The sequence below is a fragment of the Xiphophorus maculatus genome, chromosome 8, assembly GCF_002775205.1.
Source record: "Xiphophorus maculatus strain JP 163 A chromosome 8, X_maculatus-5.0-male, whole genome shotgun sequence".
In the NCBI taxonomy this organism is placed as follows: Eukaryota; Metazoa; Chordata; class Actinopteri; order Cyprinodontiformes; family Poeciliidae; genus Xiphophorus; species Xiphophorus maculatus.
Genome location: NC_036450.1, coordinates 2,048,650 through 2,066,149, shown reverse-complemented (window position 1 = coordinate 2,066,149; position 17,500 = coordinate 2,048,650). Strand labels below are relative to the sequence as shown.

The 17,500-nt window shown below is 40.5% G+C and overlaps 1 protein-coding gene across 1 annotated transcript in view; it reads right to left on the bottom strand.

The window, feature by feature from the left end:
- tcf4 (transcription factor 4) overlaps positions 1 to 17,500 on the bottom strand; it is a 54,219-nt gene that overhangs the window by 12,023 nt on the left and 24,696 nt on the right. The window contains exons 2-7 of the mRNA XM_023338674.1: positions 16,986 to 17,134; positions 16,762 to 16,915; positions 15,208 to 15,278; positions 15,049 to 15,127; positions 12,517 to 12,596; positions 11,728 to 11,937 (exon numbers count right to left, since the gene is read on the bottom strand). Of these exons, the coding sequence (XP_023194442.1) occupies positions 11,728 to 11,937; positions 12,517 to 12,596; positions 15,049 to 15,127; positions 15,208 to 15,278; positions 16,762 to 16,915; positions 16,986 to 17,134 (743 nt within the window). The remainder of the gene's footprint in view (positions 1 to 11,727; positions 11,938 to 12,516; positions 12,597 to 15,048; positions 15,128 to 15,207; positions 15,279 to 16,761; positions 16,916 to 16,985; positions 17,135 to 17,500) is intronic.

The window sequence follows — 17,500 nt, the reverse complement described above, 5'->3', positions numbered from 1 at the left end:
CCCTGTTTTTCCCCAGGGTGTGTGTGAGAGTAGTTTACTGAATCCTGTCCATCTGTCTCCCACACACACACACACACACACACACACACACACACACACACACACACACACACACACACACACACACACACACACACACACACACACACCACAACTGACAATTATCTTATTGCCCATATGTTTAATTGTGGGATTTGTAATTCCCAGGGCTGCGCGCGGATTCCAGTGGGGACTGGCGGCATTGGCACCGGATGGGTCCCGACTCGTTCTGCGTACGGCTGATTGGGGTGCCAACGTCTGCGGGCGCCACGCGCCTCAAACGCCCGCTCACTCACCGCCGTTTCCCTCAGCTTTGTTTTTAATTTGGGACGCATCGGCAGGAACGGTCAGTGGATCCGAACCGAGACGGAAAGTCAAAATTTGCCTCCTGACACATTTTTCTGTTTTTTCTTTGTTATTTTTAAATATTTCAGATCAAACTAATTTTAATATCAGAGAAAGGAAATCTACAAAAAGCTGTTTTTAAATGATGAAACTTGAGGTTTCCAGCATTAAGGTGATTTCTCATTCAGATTTAAAAAGATCTGAAATTTCCTTCATACCACATCAGATCCATTAATAAATAATGATCATTTTTATTTCCTCGCTTTCCCTTCTAAAAATCTAATTACAAATAACATTTTCCATGTTAGAGTTCGCTAATATTAATATTTATTCTTGTAAAAAAAATGTAGCCTACGCCTTATATTTTGTGGTAAAGTTGACCTGAATCCAAAATCCAAATAAATGAAGCTGTAACACAAGATGGCCGCCCTGGACGTGATGACATCACTCAATGAGTTTATTGGTGGGAAAAAATCCAGATTTTTCCAAAAAATAATTCTTCAAAAAACAAAAATTTGATTAATCAATAAACCTGATTTATCGGCCAGCCCTAGACTCAAGTCCAAACTTTGATTAGGCCGCTCCAGAAACCTTTGTTTCTGTTTTAACGATCATCAGAGTTTGATGCAGAACCAAACTCTGCTTGAGTTTCAGGTAAACTGAAGCTGGACTTTCTCCGTCAGGATCTTCAGCTGTAGATCAGAATCTGATTACAGCAAACAGGAAACGTTTAAACCTGTTAGCTGGTTGCGCCACATTTGGCAGCAAAAACTATTTTATTTCAGTGTTACTGAGTTCTGTTCACTAACGTTCAATTCCTGTCCAACTCCTGTCCGTTTGCCTAGGAAGTCCAGTTCGGACCATAAAACCAAACTCTGCTTCGGTTACAATCCATATGTGAACGGCAAGCGGACCAGAGACCGCTCCGAAAACAGGAAGTGGACTACAGCGGAGGGCATTCTGGGTAAATGCAACCAAAACAAATGCTAGCTAGCGAACGCTAGCAGGAGAAAGGGCTCAAGAAATCCTTAAATTGCGAAAATCTGATGACACTCCAATTTGGTGAAGAAGGAAGTTGCTCTCAGTGTCTTCAGAGGTTTTTGGTGCAGCGCCCCCACAGGCCAGGAGGGGAACAGGTTGGTTTGGGTCAGAACCACAGCAGCTGGAGAGGAGCAGATGCTGCAACTGAGTCTCTACTGGACCATCCGGTGGGGAAATTTTCTTTTATACACTTTTAGTCCAGACTTTGGAAAAGTGGAGAATCAAATTTGTGCCGTTATTAAACTTCAGTCCGGGGCCACATGAAATCATTCTCAGGGTCCCAAATGGCCCCCGGGCCACACTTTGGACACTCCTGGGTTAACCTGCGGTGAATCGATGTGGATAAAATAAAAAACTTGGATGTAAACGATCTTTAATTAAATCTGAACTGATTTCAGAAAGAATAACTTTGATTTTACTGAATTATTTGATTTTTATTCAAACTGGAGAAACTTTATTAAACTGAATCGGCTTCCAAACCTTCCGGCTGAATTTATTTAAATTGAATTTCTTTTAACATAACTGCATTATGTTAATGTATAAACCCGGTCCAGTTAATCCAGTCCTGTTTGGAGCGGCAGATATGCAGCAAAGCCCACTTTCAGTTTGCTGATGTGCTGTGGAGTAAATAAAGTGATTTTGGGAATCAAATCCCAGTCTGCCGGTTAATCCAGCTGGCTGACAGCGCGCTCCTGCCCACCACATGCCAAACTCCCCGCTCGCTTCATGCAAATATCACAAAATGTCGCCGGCGCTCGGCGGCGTGCGCGCTCCTTCCCCGACCTCCTTCTTCTCGCTCCTTTGTTTATTACTTGCAGCTCCGTCTTTTGCTCTGCCTTTCATCGCCGCCTGGATTCCCAAATGCAAAATGGCAGCAGGGAGGCAGGCAGACAGGGTGGCGTTCATTTTTAATGGAGGGTTTTTATATTTTAAGAAGCAGTCCCTCATTTAGTTCAACGAGGAGGCGCAGACGGAGAGGAAAATATAAATAAGTCAGAAATAAACCGATGCTGGTTTAGTCAGAGAAAGCCACGCCCGGTTTCCCACCTGATGGAGCGGAAAAAACCGCATGGAAACACAATTTAACCTCAAATTACTGTTAAATATGTCAATAAAAACGAACAAAACAAGACAGATAACATTTATATGTGTGGAGGAGGAAAAGTGTGAAACAAGTTAATATATATATGTGTGGTGGTGCGTTCAATGACCCTCAAAAGTCTGAAAACTTATTGTTTCTTCCACTTAATGGCTGCTACTGGACCAACACACATTTAGGAAAGTCCCAGGTTCTTTGAATGCATCACCAAAGTGAGTTATTATTAATTATGAAGAAAATATTTAAAGAGCAAAAAGTTTAATTTTACTGAACAATAATTATCCTCACAAATTATTATTAACATTATGATAACTTGGACAAAAACAACCTAACAGTTAAGAAATCCATAAAGGTTTACTTTCCAGTAGTTCTGGTGAATATTGATTATTCCCCATGAAGTAAATTTCCACTTCTGATGTGATGAACTTTACCTGGAAGGCTGACAAACAGGAATTAAATTTATCTGCAGAATCAAGATGTTGAAAACTTTAGCATATATCATCACCGCTCTTCATCATTTCTTTTTGTTTCCTTCATCCTATTTGGTTTTTCCACTGAGGAGAAATTCCAATAAAGCCGGCCGGGATAATAAAGAATCGCAGAAGGAGACGGGAGCAGCGGAGGTGCTGAGTGGCTGTCATGTGTAATCCTGCTGATCGTCGCAGAGAGAGAAACGGCAGGAGGAAGACGAAGGAGAGGAAAACGGAGAGGAATCTCTGGGCTGAGATGACACACACATCCACCGACAGATTCATCACGCGGCTGTAAACAGTAACGGACAAGTCCGCTCCTGAAACCGCAGCCACGCCACCGACAGGAGAAATGTTTCACCAACTCTGTAAATTGTAATATTTCATCTCATATTAGCCGGATATCTGCAATTTCCAATTGTCGTTTCCAATTATCTCAGATGAAGCACATTTGGCCACAAAAAAGGAGAAGCGGAGGTAATGAAAGTGGAAGTATAATCTGAGATAAACAAAGACTGTTTAGGTTTAGCGCTCTGGAGCCGAGCGAAGCTCGACCCGACAACAAAACTCAACCGTTCTGCTGCGTTTACAGGAAAACTGCAGATTCTACAGGTGAAAACCGTCGACTTGGTGACAAACCTCAACCAAGGCTCAGGTTTTTCTACATTCAACAACTTTCTACCATCCAGCCAGTTTTTATTTGTTGGGTTTTAGACGGTGCTACGATGTCGGATCCATTCAAAACATGCAAATCTTTCTAACCAGACAAAGCCTTAAAGAAGAATGGCAAAAGCAAAGGAGGTGGATTAGCAGTGATTGCCTGGTTTCATCCAGATCTAACACAGAAATATCGTCTCTGCACATGGATATTAATCTGCTCAGATTTCATGATCATCCTGAGACTTCAGGTCTTCAGTCAGAGGCTTCTTGAGATTCGTTGTGAAACTGACTGCTACTGGAGAAGCTTCCTGTCCACAACAGCTCCAAGGTTTCCCCCAGAGAACCTGCTAAGCCCAGAGTTTGGGCAGCCGTTCATCCAGCGGCTCGTCGTGTTTTTGAGTTTAAAAACGTTTAAAGTTGACAGAAAAGTTTTAAATTTCACTTAATAATAATGTGTTATTGAAAGATTGGAAGATTAATGCCTGAGCACCAAAGTCTTAAAAAATGTAAACATTTTAAAAAGACTAAAATAAACGAGCAATGCTAAGCCTGGCGGGGGCACAAGTAAAGCCTGGTGGCCCGCCAGGCTGGTAGTAAACTGGTAGAAACCCTGAACTCTGAAGATCTGAGCTGGATGATCTGAGTTAAAACAACATTCGATTTCCGTTGGGATGAATACAGAGAAATGAACTGAAACCTCCGTTCAACAGAAGAGAACAGAATCATTCTCTATTCTAACAGATATTTCTGTTGGACTGCGGCTCTGAATATATAAACGTTTAAGTGTTGAAACATTTCAGACCAATGTTCATGAAGTAAATCTGTTAATATTAATTCAACATGTTAAATCTACACACAGGAACTCTTAATAAACCCCAGCCTCTCAAATATCCTCCAGTTTCCAAATAATAATAATAAAAAACAATTTATTGCTTTGTTAAATCTGTGATGAACCATATTTTTTGGTTTATATCAATAGTTACACCCATATCTTGTAGAATAAAGACCAGAATGGAAACCATCTAGTACAGGGGGGTGAAGAAAATCTTCCAAAATTCCCCCAAAGTGCAACAGAACCAGTCAGGTTCTGAATGCAGAGATTTAAAGTGTAAATAAAGAAGTGAACCTTCCCAAACATGGCCGTAAAGCGCTCAGTCTCTCCTCTGTGCAGAATGAAGGCTCTGACAGAAAGCACCTGTTACAACACAGCAAACTGTGGAGGCTGGAAAATGCTGCAACATTTTCCAGTGGCGTGACATGCATGCATGCATGTGTTCCTCTAATGAGCCTAAAACGGACAGAGGAAGACGTGTGGCAGACTCTGCTACATGTCACACAGAACGACAAATTATGAAAATTTAAAGAAAGATGAAGGGGAAAAACTGAGTCACAGGGAAAAATGTGAGGCAGTTTGTTTTTATTTGGGATTAAGGTTCAAGTTTCTGATCGGATCCTTCATAAAGAGACAAAATGAGAAATGCTGAACTCTTTCTAAACAAATTAAAGGTAAATATTATAAAGTTGGTTAGAAATATGTAGCAATATCAGGATTTATTGCACAATTTTTAATTTTTTAAAAATAATTTTCAAGATATTTAAATATATTTCCACAGGAAGCAGCTGTTACTTTTCTCTAAAATAACAAAAAATGGCGACAAGTTGAGCATAAATTCTGCACCTTTGATCCCAACACACATGAACTATTCAAACCAGGAGCCAAACACAAGTCAAACTTATATATGACAGTTTCTACTGGGAAATTCACAGACCCCAGATTTATTTTGCATAAATGCGAAATTGAGTTTATTGCAAATTTTCCATTTCCAGTTTCAGTGATGCTACCTCCCACCTGTAGGTGGCAGCATTTCTTCTACTAAACTGCTGTCGCCTCTCTTACTTCATGTCTGGTTACAGCCCGCAATGCGACGCCTAAAAAAAGTCACATTTACCGCCAGTCGTAAATACAAATATCGTAAATTTCCTTGCAAATATTTTTTTATGTAGCAACTAAAAATTTGTGATTTTGATGGCAAAAAATTACAAAAACTAAATCCTGGAGGGACTGATAAAACTAAACTTACTAACTAAACTAAACTCCTTAAATCCTGTTAATTTTCTCAAGTTTAAACCAGGATCAGCATTCAATGATTTTACACAAAATGAAAAAATTAAATAAAATATATTTTTGTATAAAACTAAGATTTTAGCTACTTTATTAGTTATATATATATATATATATATATATATATATATATATATATATATATATATATATATATATATATATAATTCCATCAGTTTTGCTGAATTTCCAAACTGAATTTTTTCTTCATTTACTTAATCACAAATGTTTCTTACAAAGTTCTATATTTTTCCAACTTCATGTATTTTTACACAGATATGATGAGATTTATTTATGATGGAAACCCAATGCATAATGTTGCATTAAGCAATTATGAAGGTTGTTTAGGTTTATTTATCTAATTATCTTTATAAACAACAGGCTGCACACTGATGTGTAATGATCATAACCTTTTTTTCTTCATAAATATTCATAAAGCGCCGCACACTTTTAACACCGAGACTAAAGGTGAACTTAATTAAAATTACAATATTACCATATTTTAGCACCCTTTATTAGCATACATTGTACTTTGAATAGGACGCAAACATGCTTTCAAATTAATGAGAACCAAACAAATTTTGGTTAAAATCTAATTAAAATATGAAAAAGCATAAGAGGAGGAAACGTTGCAGCTTCCACCCCACAGACTGATGTTCAACAAATAAATCCTTTTATCATCAGATGTTCAGATAACTCAGACTGTCATGTTGTGCCTGACAATACAGGGAACATTAATCTGCAGAAATCAAAGCTCTCGCTCTTCTCAAAGCTTTCCATAAGATTCTCCACAGCAGGGATTAGTTAAAACAATCGTCCATGATATCTCTGCTCAGCGTTCACTGGAACAACTACTAACACCGAAGTAAAGGCAACTTTCATCAGCTTACAGGAATGCATTTACTAAAAGCACAGCATTACAAAGCATTAGGGGGTTTTACGGCAAAGTGACGCAGATTATGAGTCAACTCACTTACTGTAACGCTGCTTAATGGAAGCAGAGAGCAGCAGGGGGTTTCAGTCGCTTAACCTTTCCCATCTTTTTCAGAGTCGCCCTTCAAACTCATCAGCTATGCAGTAAAACAAACAGCAGGACTTAATAGCGGCAGAGAGAAGCATGACTTTCCAGACAGCCATTATGACTTAGTTAAAAGAAGCCGCAGTGCCCACAACGAACAGAAAAATGAGCCCGGTCTCCAACAGCGCGTGACATCCTGGATTATTTCAAACACACACAAATCTTTTCAAATAGTTTTTCATGTATGACATCGAGCTAAGTCTTTTGTTTGCAGATTCCTAAGTAATTAAAAGAACTGAATAAACCCAAACCAGGCCACGTTGGTAAAAGTCACTGCTTGAGGTTTCTTGTGTAGCTTTTAGTTTTAACCTTCCTAAACATGAATAAATGTTGTCTTAATGTACTCCGATGGTAACTAGTCTTTTACTAGCATAGTTAACGAGCTATAAAATCAAATTTAAAACAATTCCTCTGTTGCACAGAGCAACACTTTCAGGGCTGTTGCTTCTTTTCCAGGAAGAAAAAGTACTTTTAGCATAGCTATCGTTCTTTAAAGAGACGTATTTTACCTGAACACGAAACAATAATCCCTGAACTACTCTTCTGTTTTAATAATGGCTCATTTGTTTAGTAAAGGTACAATTACATAAAGATAAGTTAGAAAAAGTATCTTTTGTTTCTAAACTGCCAACACTTACTGAGTTTTTCCTCCTTTTGCCAATGATAGTTAGCATGCTATAGCTATAAGTTAGCATACCAGCTATTCTCAGCCATTTTTCTTCTTTAGTTGCCTTTTTTGTTACAATGCTAGCTAAATGCTAAAAGCAGTAGGTATTCTCAGAAATATGCTTTTTCCTCCAATCATGAAATGTTTGTTTAGCACAGTTAGCAAACTGTAAAGCTAAGAAACAGTCATCATTACTACAAACTATTTTTCTTTTCCAATGATTTATCTTTTGTCTTATGTCAGAATGCTACATTAGCCTGTAGTTTGCTATAAAATTAACTTAGCATAGCAACTTTTCTAAAAACAGTAACAGCCTTAGAGCTTTTTGTAGCCGTGACAAGTTTATTTACAAAGTTTAAGCAAAACTCAAAGGCTAGCATGCTAACGGTTCAACAATCAGTAAATAATAGTCAAGTTTTTTCTCCTTTTCCAGTGATGATCAGGTTTTTAACTTAGGACGCTGTTAAGCTAGCATGCTAATTCCAGTTTTTACCGCTATGAAAAATCATGTTTATGTGGAAAAGCTGTGCTAATCCTAGCATATTTACCAAATTACTATTCCAGATGTGTTTGTTTTGCTAAAAATGTTAACATTGCTCAAAAAGCATAAGAGACAATAACAAACAGTTTCCCACATCGTTAAAAAACACAACTTTAAGAGCATGTTATTCTGTTTTATGAGTATTTATGCTCAGTCTGGTTCTGTTAACACATTACTGACTTTATTTTTATTCAGAAAAGGAAGACAGTGACGTCAATCAAACTGGACTTTATGTCATCTCTTTTTAGGATTAGTTAGTAGGAAGGGTGTTTTCACTTTTTAATTTTGGGTTTGATTTGCTTTAGTAAAGCAGAAAACACTCAGGTTGAGGAAAGTTATGAATTTCCTTCATATTTTCTGACATCTTACCTCAATCTGTTCCTTTAGCTTCATTGTGGAGGCCAAAACCTTGAACCTAAACGCCGAGGCGACCTCGCTGATTGTTAGGACATATGCATCTACTTCTGTGTTTACGATGCACTCATAGCTGTGAACTGTATATGTCTCAGTCCCACATCAGCTTACCACCTGTTTTCCCAGAGTTATGATCTCAGCCTGCAAGCGTCTCGGCCCCAGCGCTGCCAAACTGCAGACAGCTGTGTGTATGCGTGCGCATGAAAACAGAGCGAGCCAGCACCAGCCGAGTCCATCAGGACGGGAAGATCAAAACACGAATCGCAGCAAAGATGTCACATAGTAAGTATGTGGCGAAACAAGAGCAATGTGTGTGGAGACAGAAGAGCAGGAATAACGATGAAAAACTGCAGGCAAGGAGAGAGTTAAACGCAGGAGGAAAACTGAAAAATCGGCTTGATGCAAACACAATGCCGTCACTTTTTCAAACATCCGTCTTCCTCTCAGAGTTCCTGTTTACGCTGCGAACAGAGAGAACAACAAAGCCTGAACACACACGGACAAACATCAGGAGAAGAACCGTCTGCTAGCGTGTTCTTGGTCAAATTATTCAAAAGAAATTATGGTTAGGCAACATCACTTTGCCTGAATTTAAGTCAAGACTTTGTCTAGGCCATTCCAAAACTTTCAGAGGTGTGCATTGAACCATCGTTTGCTTCAGAGCCCAAATGTTCTCTCAGTTAACAGAGCAGCAGTATTTAAAATCAGCATTTAAAGCTTTCCATTGTGTTATAATGTTATTCCCAGGAACGTTTCTTTGATTCTTTTCATGCATGTTTGAGAAATCCTTTCATCTCCATGGCAACCGTTCAGCTGTTCAGAGCAGGTAAAAACGTTAAAGGGTAAATAGAGGAGCCATGTTGACTTCCTGGAGGCGGAGCTTCAGAAAGAGCAGGGGCTTCTTAAAGAGACAGAGGCCCAATTTCAAGGCGTTAAATTAGTCATATTTTAAATGTATAATATTTTTATACCAAATGAGGGCAACATAGTTACTTCATTGTGCTATAAAGTGGCTCTACATGCCTGGAAAATACAAAACACTGCTCCTATAAAGTGTAACTAACCCTGCTGTGAAAGCTTAGCCCCGCCCCCAAAATGTGAAACATTTTACCAAAAATGGGCGGAGTTATGATACATTGAGGGGCGTGGCCAAATGTGGGGATGAACAGATTAAGTGAAGGTTTAGTTAGGATGACAGAAGCACCGTCGCCAACTTTTCAAACTAGAAACTTTAAATAAAAAAAGCAACAAATCTGGTGACTTTTATCTGCTACTGGACACTTTTATGTGAAGAACCGATCGCTCTGCTCCATTACTGCTCAATCAAGCCGAATCACTGCAACCAACAGGACAAGTCACCTGCAGTAGCCACTGTTCAACCCACAGAGGGCAGCACTGAACCGGCTTCAGGCCAAATATCAGAAAAAACACAAAGATAGAAGACCTAAGGACCAATTCAGACAGTTTATCATCAAAATATACAACAATATCAGCAGTGATGTCATGTTTTCCTCAGATCATGAAGCCCTAAAGAACATTTTTCAGCTTCAGTTTGATTATCCTGACATTAATCCAATGTTAATGTGATAAACTGTTGATCAGACCTGGACATTTAACGGATCTGAGTAACCGAGCTTCAGTATTTCAGCGCTCCAGGACGTTTCGATGCCTCCGGCAGGTTCAGCTGTACGGTAATGAGCATGTTATTCCACCAGCTAATACTCCACACCCTGAATAAACACAAACTCTGGCCTCAACGGGAGCACAGGCGGCCATTTACGCCTCCAAAGAGTCCACAAGCAAACTCACCTCTCACTTCATGCTCATTTCTCACCAGCTACACATTAAAACTGTTTGGGTTTCCTTCCACACAGATAAAAACTAACTGGTAAAAATATTATCCTTAACACCAACTGTTTTCTCAAGCTAAATCTCTGCGGCGATCAGTGGAGCTTTGAGCCAAATCTGTCCGAGAAGCAGAGAAGTTTCTCTCTTTCGGCACAGAACATGTCAGAAACTGAAGCAGCTTCTCAGTTGGTGCTTAAAAAGAAAGTACACCCTCTTTAAAACCCAGAGTTTCACTTCTCTCAAAGTAAAATACAATTTAAAACAACATTTTGCCAGTTTGGGAAGACATCAGCAGTGACCTCTAAAGCAACTGAAGCCACGTTTTCATCCAGCTAAAATGAGAATTAGTCGCGTTTCTTTCTATTAGTTTAGAGCAAAGCCTGATTCATCAGATGTTCATCAGATGCTGCGTATGGCTGTAATAATCTAAAGCTAACAGACCAAACATCGGACTTCTGAAGTATTTCCAAGCTTTGTGCCTCTGGTAAGGCCCAGACCCACTAATGGATGGGAAAGTTTTCTACATCAGAACTTGATCAGCCGACGTGTTTCCATCTCCTCTTGAGCAAATTAACTCTGTTTCTGGAACAGCCATTGAGGGTTAAAACTTTTTTTGTCAAAATTAAGAAAGTTATTTCAGATTTTCCCTTTTCCATCAACGTTTTACAACAAATAAACTGAGAAAAAGACGTTGATGGAAACACAGAAAATGATGATGATGATCAGTTAATCACAGAATTTTATTGGTCACTTTCCATTTTAAAAGCCTATAAAAGCAACATGTGTGGATTACTCCCAACTGGAGGTTAAATCTAAAACGAGAGTTTCAGTTCTTCATGAATCTTTGCTGAATCTGTTTCTGCGGTTAAACCTGACTTGCTGTTTCCCAGGTGAGCGTCAGGCAGAAGGTTTCTGCGGTTCCTGTGAGGAACATGTTGGTGCATCTGGATTTGTTTGCAGTGAGCCGTATTTCAGGCTCTCTCTGTCCAAACCCTCCTCATGTCACGCAGCTGTTTGGTTCTTTATGTTTATTGTTTTAAGGTCTAAATGTGGAAAACATCACCGCTGAAGCTCACAGCCTCAGGACGTCTTTCTCCACGTCTCTAAACGACGTCATGTTTCCCTGCGTGATGCGACAGAGAAGCAGCTAAATGTAAAGTTTGTTTCTGCAGGTCCTCTGGGAGATAAACTGATATGAACAGAATGTTTCAGATTAAAGGTTTAAACTCATTTCCACACCTTACTGACTCAAATTCCCAGAATTCACGGCGTTTTGTAGTCCAGATAAAAAAAACAAATGAAAAGTTCACTATTAATGAAGACAATATGATGGATGGATGGACAAACAGACGGATGATCAGCAGGTTGTCCCTGACCGGCGATGACATCATCACAGCTCCTACCATTAGTGAGTGCCGATTGGCCGACAGCAGTCCCGTCCCGTAGCCGCTGCCCAGCGCGCCCATGGCGCCGTTGTGCGTGTGCGCGGCTCCGATGAGGTTGTGCATGTCGCTGTGCGCGCTCGCCATGCCCGTGGACGGCCCCACGGCGTGGCTCCGCAGCACGTGGATGGCGTCGTCCAGGCGCTCCAGCCGGTCCTCGATGCGACTTTGCTGCAGCACAACGAGATGCTGCCATTTTAAAACAACCAACTTTTTCCTTACAATTTAACTTTAATTGAAAAATTCTGACTTTACCTTTAAACTTGTAACTTTTTTCTAAATTCTGACTTTAAAAATTTTACTAATTTTGACGTTTCCCCATAAATTCGGCTTTAATTTAAAAACTTTGATTTTTCTCCTGAATTCTAACTTTCATTGTAAAATTTCGACTTTAAATTCAAAACTGACTTTTTTTTTCTCAGAATTATGACAAATTTGAACATTTTGACTTTAATTCTAAAAGTCTGACTTTAAAAAAAATCTGACTTTAATTTTTAAAATTTTTCTGATTTTTTTCTCAGCATTCTGATTTTAATTTTAAAATTTCCACTTTTCCCTGCAGAATTCTGACTTTTTCTCAAAAAACATCAATTTCAAAATGACTTTGACTTTAATTTTAAAATTCAGAATTTTTTTCTCAGATTTCTGACGTTGATCCTCTGAGATCAAAAATCAGAATTTTTGGAGAAAAAGTAAAATTTTAATTTTATAAAAACAAAAGAAAGAAACGAGAATCAGTTTGTTTCTTACCAGTGAATGCAGCGGAGCCTCGTAGTTCGGCGATGACGCTCCCTGTCCTCCGTTCCTCGACCAGACGGCTGAACTGGCAGCTGCAACAGAACGGACCAGATGACATCATCACAGCGGATCCGATGACATCATCAGGACGCTTCCTGTCTCTGAAAAGGTTTATCTGCGGCGACCTGCAGACGCTCCACCACCTGGACCGGAGCCGAACTCGATCCAGGCTCTAGATGCGCCGAACTAAACGTTCCTTCCCGCTCCCACCCGGACAGAACGGACCCGGAAGACAAAACCCGACCCGGCCTCATCGCATCACTAATGCGCCAATACAAGGCTTTATGTTTGAAAAGGTGAAAGTGGTTTATCAGCTGAGGAAAGCAGCTTTTTGTTCTGACGGCTCGGTTCTGAACCGACCCGTTTCATTAGCAGGTAGACAGAAGAGAAACGCGACTTCACAGCAACATGAGGCGGACGGAGACGCCAGGTCCGATTGTCACGGCGGAAAATCAGGCCTTCATAGATGGGGAAAAAAAAAACCTCCACCAAAAATATCAGAAATTTTGAGATTAATTGCAGAAATTTTCTAGAAAAAACACTGAAATATTTTTCCATGTTTTTGAGTCCGAGCCTGAAAAGTTGAGAAAATGTTTTTTTGAAACTCAGACATTTTCAAGGTTTTTCTAGAAAATTTCTGAGATGAATCTTATAATTTCTGAGTTTTTGGAGGAGGTGTCTGGTTCTGCAGGTCCGTTTCTCACATCAGTGTCATAAGAGTCGGGTAAAATGCGTTTGGACCGTTCAGACTGCAGTCGCTTTGAAACCTTTCAGACACGAATCTGATTTAGTTCCACATATGAAGTGGAACGAATCGTATTTGTTGTTGAGGTGAGAAAAACTCGCCTGCTGTGTGAGCGTAGCATCAGTCAGCTAGCTGTACTAGCACAGTGCTAGCTAGGAGGCTAACAGTGCTAGCTTAACTCTGGTTAGCGTACTGTTAGCCTGATGCATTTGAAAACTGCTTTCAGTCCATGTTGGTACTGGATTGATTTCAGTGCAGATCTTCTTCACACGTTTTGCTCCAAAATGTTTTGTTTGTCTCTACAATTTGAGATGTGAGGTGAAGTTTAAAGCTTTTATTCTCCTGGGCTGGTTAAAGCCAGAGGTGATATTCATAAAATCTCATTTCCTCCTCCTCTAAACTTCCCTCTGCTCTCATGTTTCTCCACCGTGTTCCTCTGATTCCTTCTCATTAGCACGTGTTTCTCCTTTTCATTGTCTTTTCTCTCCCCTCTCCTTTATTCATATTACATGCTCATTTGCATATGCTAATTAATGCATAATCACCTGGGTACATTCATGTGCAAATACAAATATATGTATTAAACGGCGGCTAAATTATTCCGAGTCCGACGGTGTAAAACACCCTCACGGCATTCGCCTTGGATATCAATTTGCATGTAGTTTGCTCTAATAGGCTTCATTTCTAATTTGTTAAAAGTGGAGTAACTCTGACACAATGATAAACACCAATTATGGTTTCGCAGGCAATATCCTAGTCAGCTATAATGATGATGACGAGGAGGAGGAGGAAGAGGGGAGAGGGCTGGTGTTTACGGAGCCGGCAGGTCTGCGAACGGTTTGTGGAAGTGGTGCTCGTAATTAAAGCTATCAGTCACAAGGCGAGGCGGAGGAATATCAAACGGTGAGCGGAGCGCCGACAATTAGAGACAAATTTGACTCAATTATTATTAGAAAAAGTCATTTTTCACTTTAAGGAGACGCTGCAGAGAGGAGGAGTGGACACAGCATCAATACGGGAATTAATTCACAGATTTATCAGCGCAAAATGTCCAGCTTCAACTATTTATTAGGAATTTACAAACAAAAGTGACGTTAAAATGTAGATTTTATATGGAGTTTATCACTGGAGACATTTAGAATGTGCAACCAGATATTTTAGAAGGAAAAAAAGCAAAAATCAAAGGAAAACGTGTAATTATACGAAAATAAACCTATATTTCCAGAATAAAGTCATAATAATATGAGAATAAATTTCTAATAATAAATACTTCATAATTAAGCAATAATAACAGAGGAATAAAATATTACTCATATTAATAGTGAAGAAAGTCATATGAGAAAAATTAATAGTATTATGAGAATAAAGTCGTAATATTACAAAAACATTTGCAAAACTAAAAGTTATAATATAATAAAAATAAAGTCGTAATAATAGGAGAACAAACTCCTAATACTAGAAAAAAGACGTAAGAATACGGGACTAAAGTCTTAATAATTCATAATAATAAATAATTATTATTGATTATTTCAAGAGTTCCTTTTCACTTAGTTTTGACTGATTCCTGACATGTCTGGACTAGAACCTGGACCAGAACTTCCTGGTAAATGTTTGTGTTTTTACAGCCATGTTTGGTCGTGTTCCTCATTCCTGGTTCTGACCCGGATCAGGTTCTGACCCGGATCAGGTTCTGACTCGGATCAGGTTCTGACCCGGATCGGGTTCTGACCCGTGTTTACCTGTGAGTGATGGCGGCGAGCCGACCGGGGTGGAGGGGTTGGACGAGAAGCTGTTGTTGGTGTGATCTGGAGAGTAGATCTGCACAGAGACGCGTCAGTTAGCATCTATTAGCATCTGTTAGCGTCCTGACAGGCGCCGGGAAACGGCGCGGTACTTACTGAGGCGAGGGCTTTCCCTAAGGCGTCTCCGGTTTGGGAGCTGCTGGCGGTGCCGCTCTGTGCTCGGTTAGCTGTGATACACACACACCCACACACACACACACACACACACCCACACACACACACACCCACACACACCGACATGAACACACACACACCCCCACACACACACACACCCACACACACACACACACACACACACCGACATGAACACACACACACCCCCACACACCGACACACACAGGGGACAGAAGCAATGCAAGCTGGTAAATAAGCATGTTGTTGGCGACACGTTTAATTATTCAGACGCTGAACATCTAGAAAGGATAAAAACAGGTTGGTTAGAAAAGATGAGAGAGAAGATGGATGGATGGATGGATGGATGGATGGATGAATGTTGGATGGATGGATGGATGGATGGATGGATGGATGGATGAATGTTGGATGGATGGATGGATGGATGGATGGATGAATGTTGGATGGATGGATGGATGAACTTTAAAATAATTTTTTTCTCTTTCCAAACGTTTCCAGCCCAGGACCGTATTTCACCTTTGACCTTTCCTCCAGCCCCAGAACCTGGACTGTTATTCCCATTTAACCTCCAGCCTGAACGAGGTCAGAGGTCAGCCAGGCAGGAAGTGACCTCACAGGAGCAGCTGATGGACATGCCCACTCCTACTCCTGACAGCCGGGTCCAGATGGAAACTTTACGCTCGTGCACACTGACCGTTTCCATGGTAACCAAGGCAATCGGGACGGCTCTAAGCCGCTGGAGGGTCAGACAGGAAGCAGCATATGTTCCTGGGTTAAAGCTTCCTGTCTCACCGCCGGCCCAGTAGAACCGCCGCAGGATTACCGCAGCGCAGCTCGCATCCTCAGAGGATGAGAACACAGCGAGGGACGGTTCTGATCGGTTCTGTTTGGTTCTGATCGGTTCTGTTTGGTTCTGATCGGTTCTGTTTGGTTCTGATCGGTTCTGTTTGGTTCTGTCCAGACCCAAACTCCATCTACAGCTTTCATTAACATCATTAATTGACCAGTTCATCTACGATCCAGTTCACTGGAAATAAATCTAGATAAAAATAAAATAATGCGACACGTTTTAAAATTTAGGCCCAAATTCATTCAAAACGTCTCAGAACTTTTTAGTTCATCAAACTGGATCAGAAACTGAAGGAACAAGTTTCAGTTTTTATCGTTTGAAGGAATAAAAACATGCTAAGAATTTAAATTTGTTCCTGCTGATTCGCTGATATTGGAGCTAATTTTTAATTTCTCTACTCAATCGATTAATCTTTCCTAGCGCTGCAGCAGCTAGCATCCATCGTCTACCCATGATGCATTGCTTCATCAACAGATTTCAACTTTTCAAATAATTCACATCTCTTCATTCTAAAAAATCTTAAAAACGGCAAAATCAAAACGTTCAACTTCCACTCTAGCAGTTTAACACAGGACAAAATAAAAGCCTGCAGCTAATTTCAAAGTAAAAGCATCATGCAGAGGTTTGCATCTAAAACCAGCGGGTCTATCTCATGTTGTGTTTCTTACCCATGACGCTGTCTGTGCCGTTGGTGGAGGCGGTGCAGGAGGCGGTGCTGTAGTGATTGGCTCCGCCCCCGCCGCCGCCGCCGGCCCTGTGGAAGCTGGACATGGGAGGAAGGCTGGAGCTGAGGTCTGCGGACGAGGAGTGTGACGGGTAGCTCTGTGGAGAGACGGGAAACGTTAACGGCGCCTCCAGCCCGGCTGACGGCGCCGCCGGCGGCCCGGCTCACCAGTCGGTCGTGAGGGTGGATCCCGCAGTAGGAGGAGCTCTGGGCGGGGCCGTGCGCCGAGTTCCCGCCCCCCAGCATGCTGCTATGGTAACCCTGCTGGCTCATGCTGCTGCTGCTGCTGCTCCAGGGGTCGCCGCTGTGGTGACCATCTGACGGACAAACGGGAAACTTTGCTTTACTCTGAACCAGAGCAGTTTGTCTAAACTAAAAACAAATGGTGTATTTTCATGATTTATTAAGATACAACTGTTAAAGTCTAAATATTTAGTTTATTGCTGCATTTTGTTTGTTTGTTTCACACAGGTGGCGGCCATGTTGGATTTTGAGTTTAAGGGAAACTTGTGACTTTACAGGTCAAATTTCTATGTTTTTATTTTGGGTTATTTCCTATTTTTTTCTTCCAAAAACATTTAAACTTCTTGACAGTTTTAGTTAACATCAGTCAAACGTCGTGTTTAATCATATTTGTTAAGGTTAGCACATTTTTCCTCTACTACTTATTTTAATTATCAATA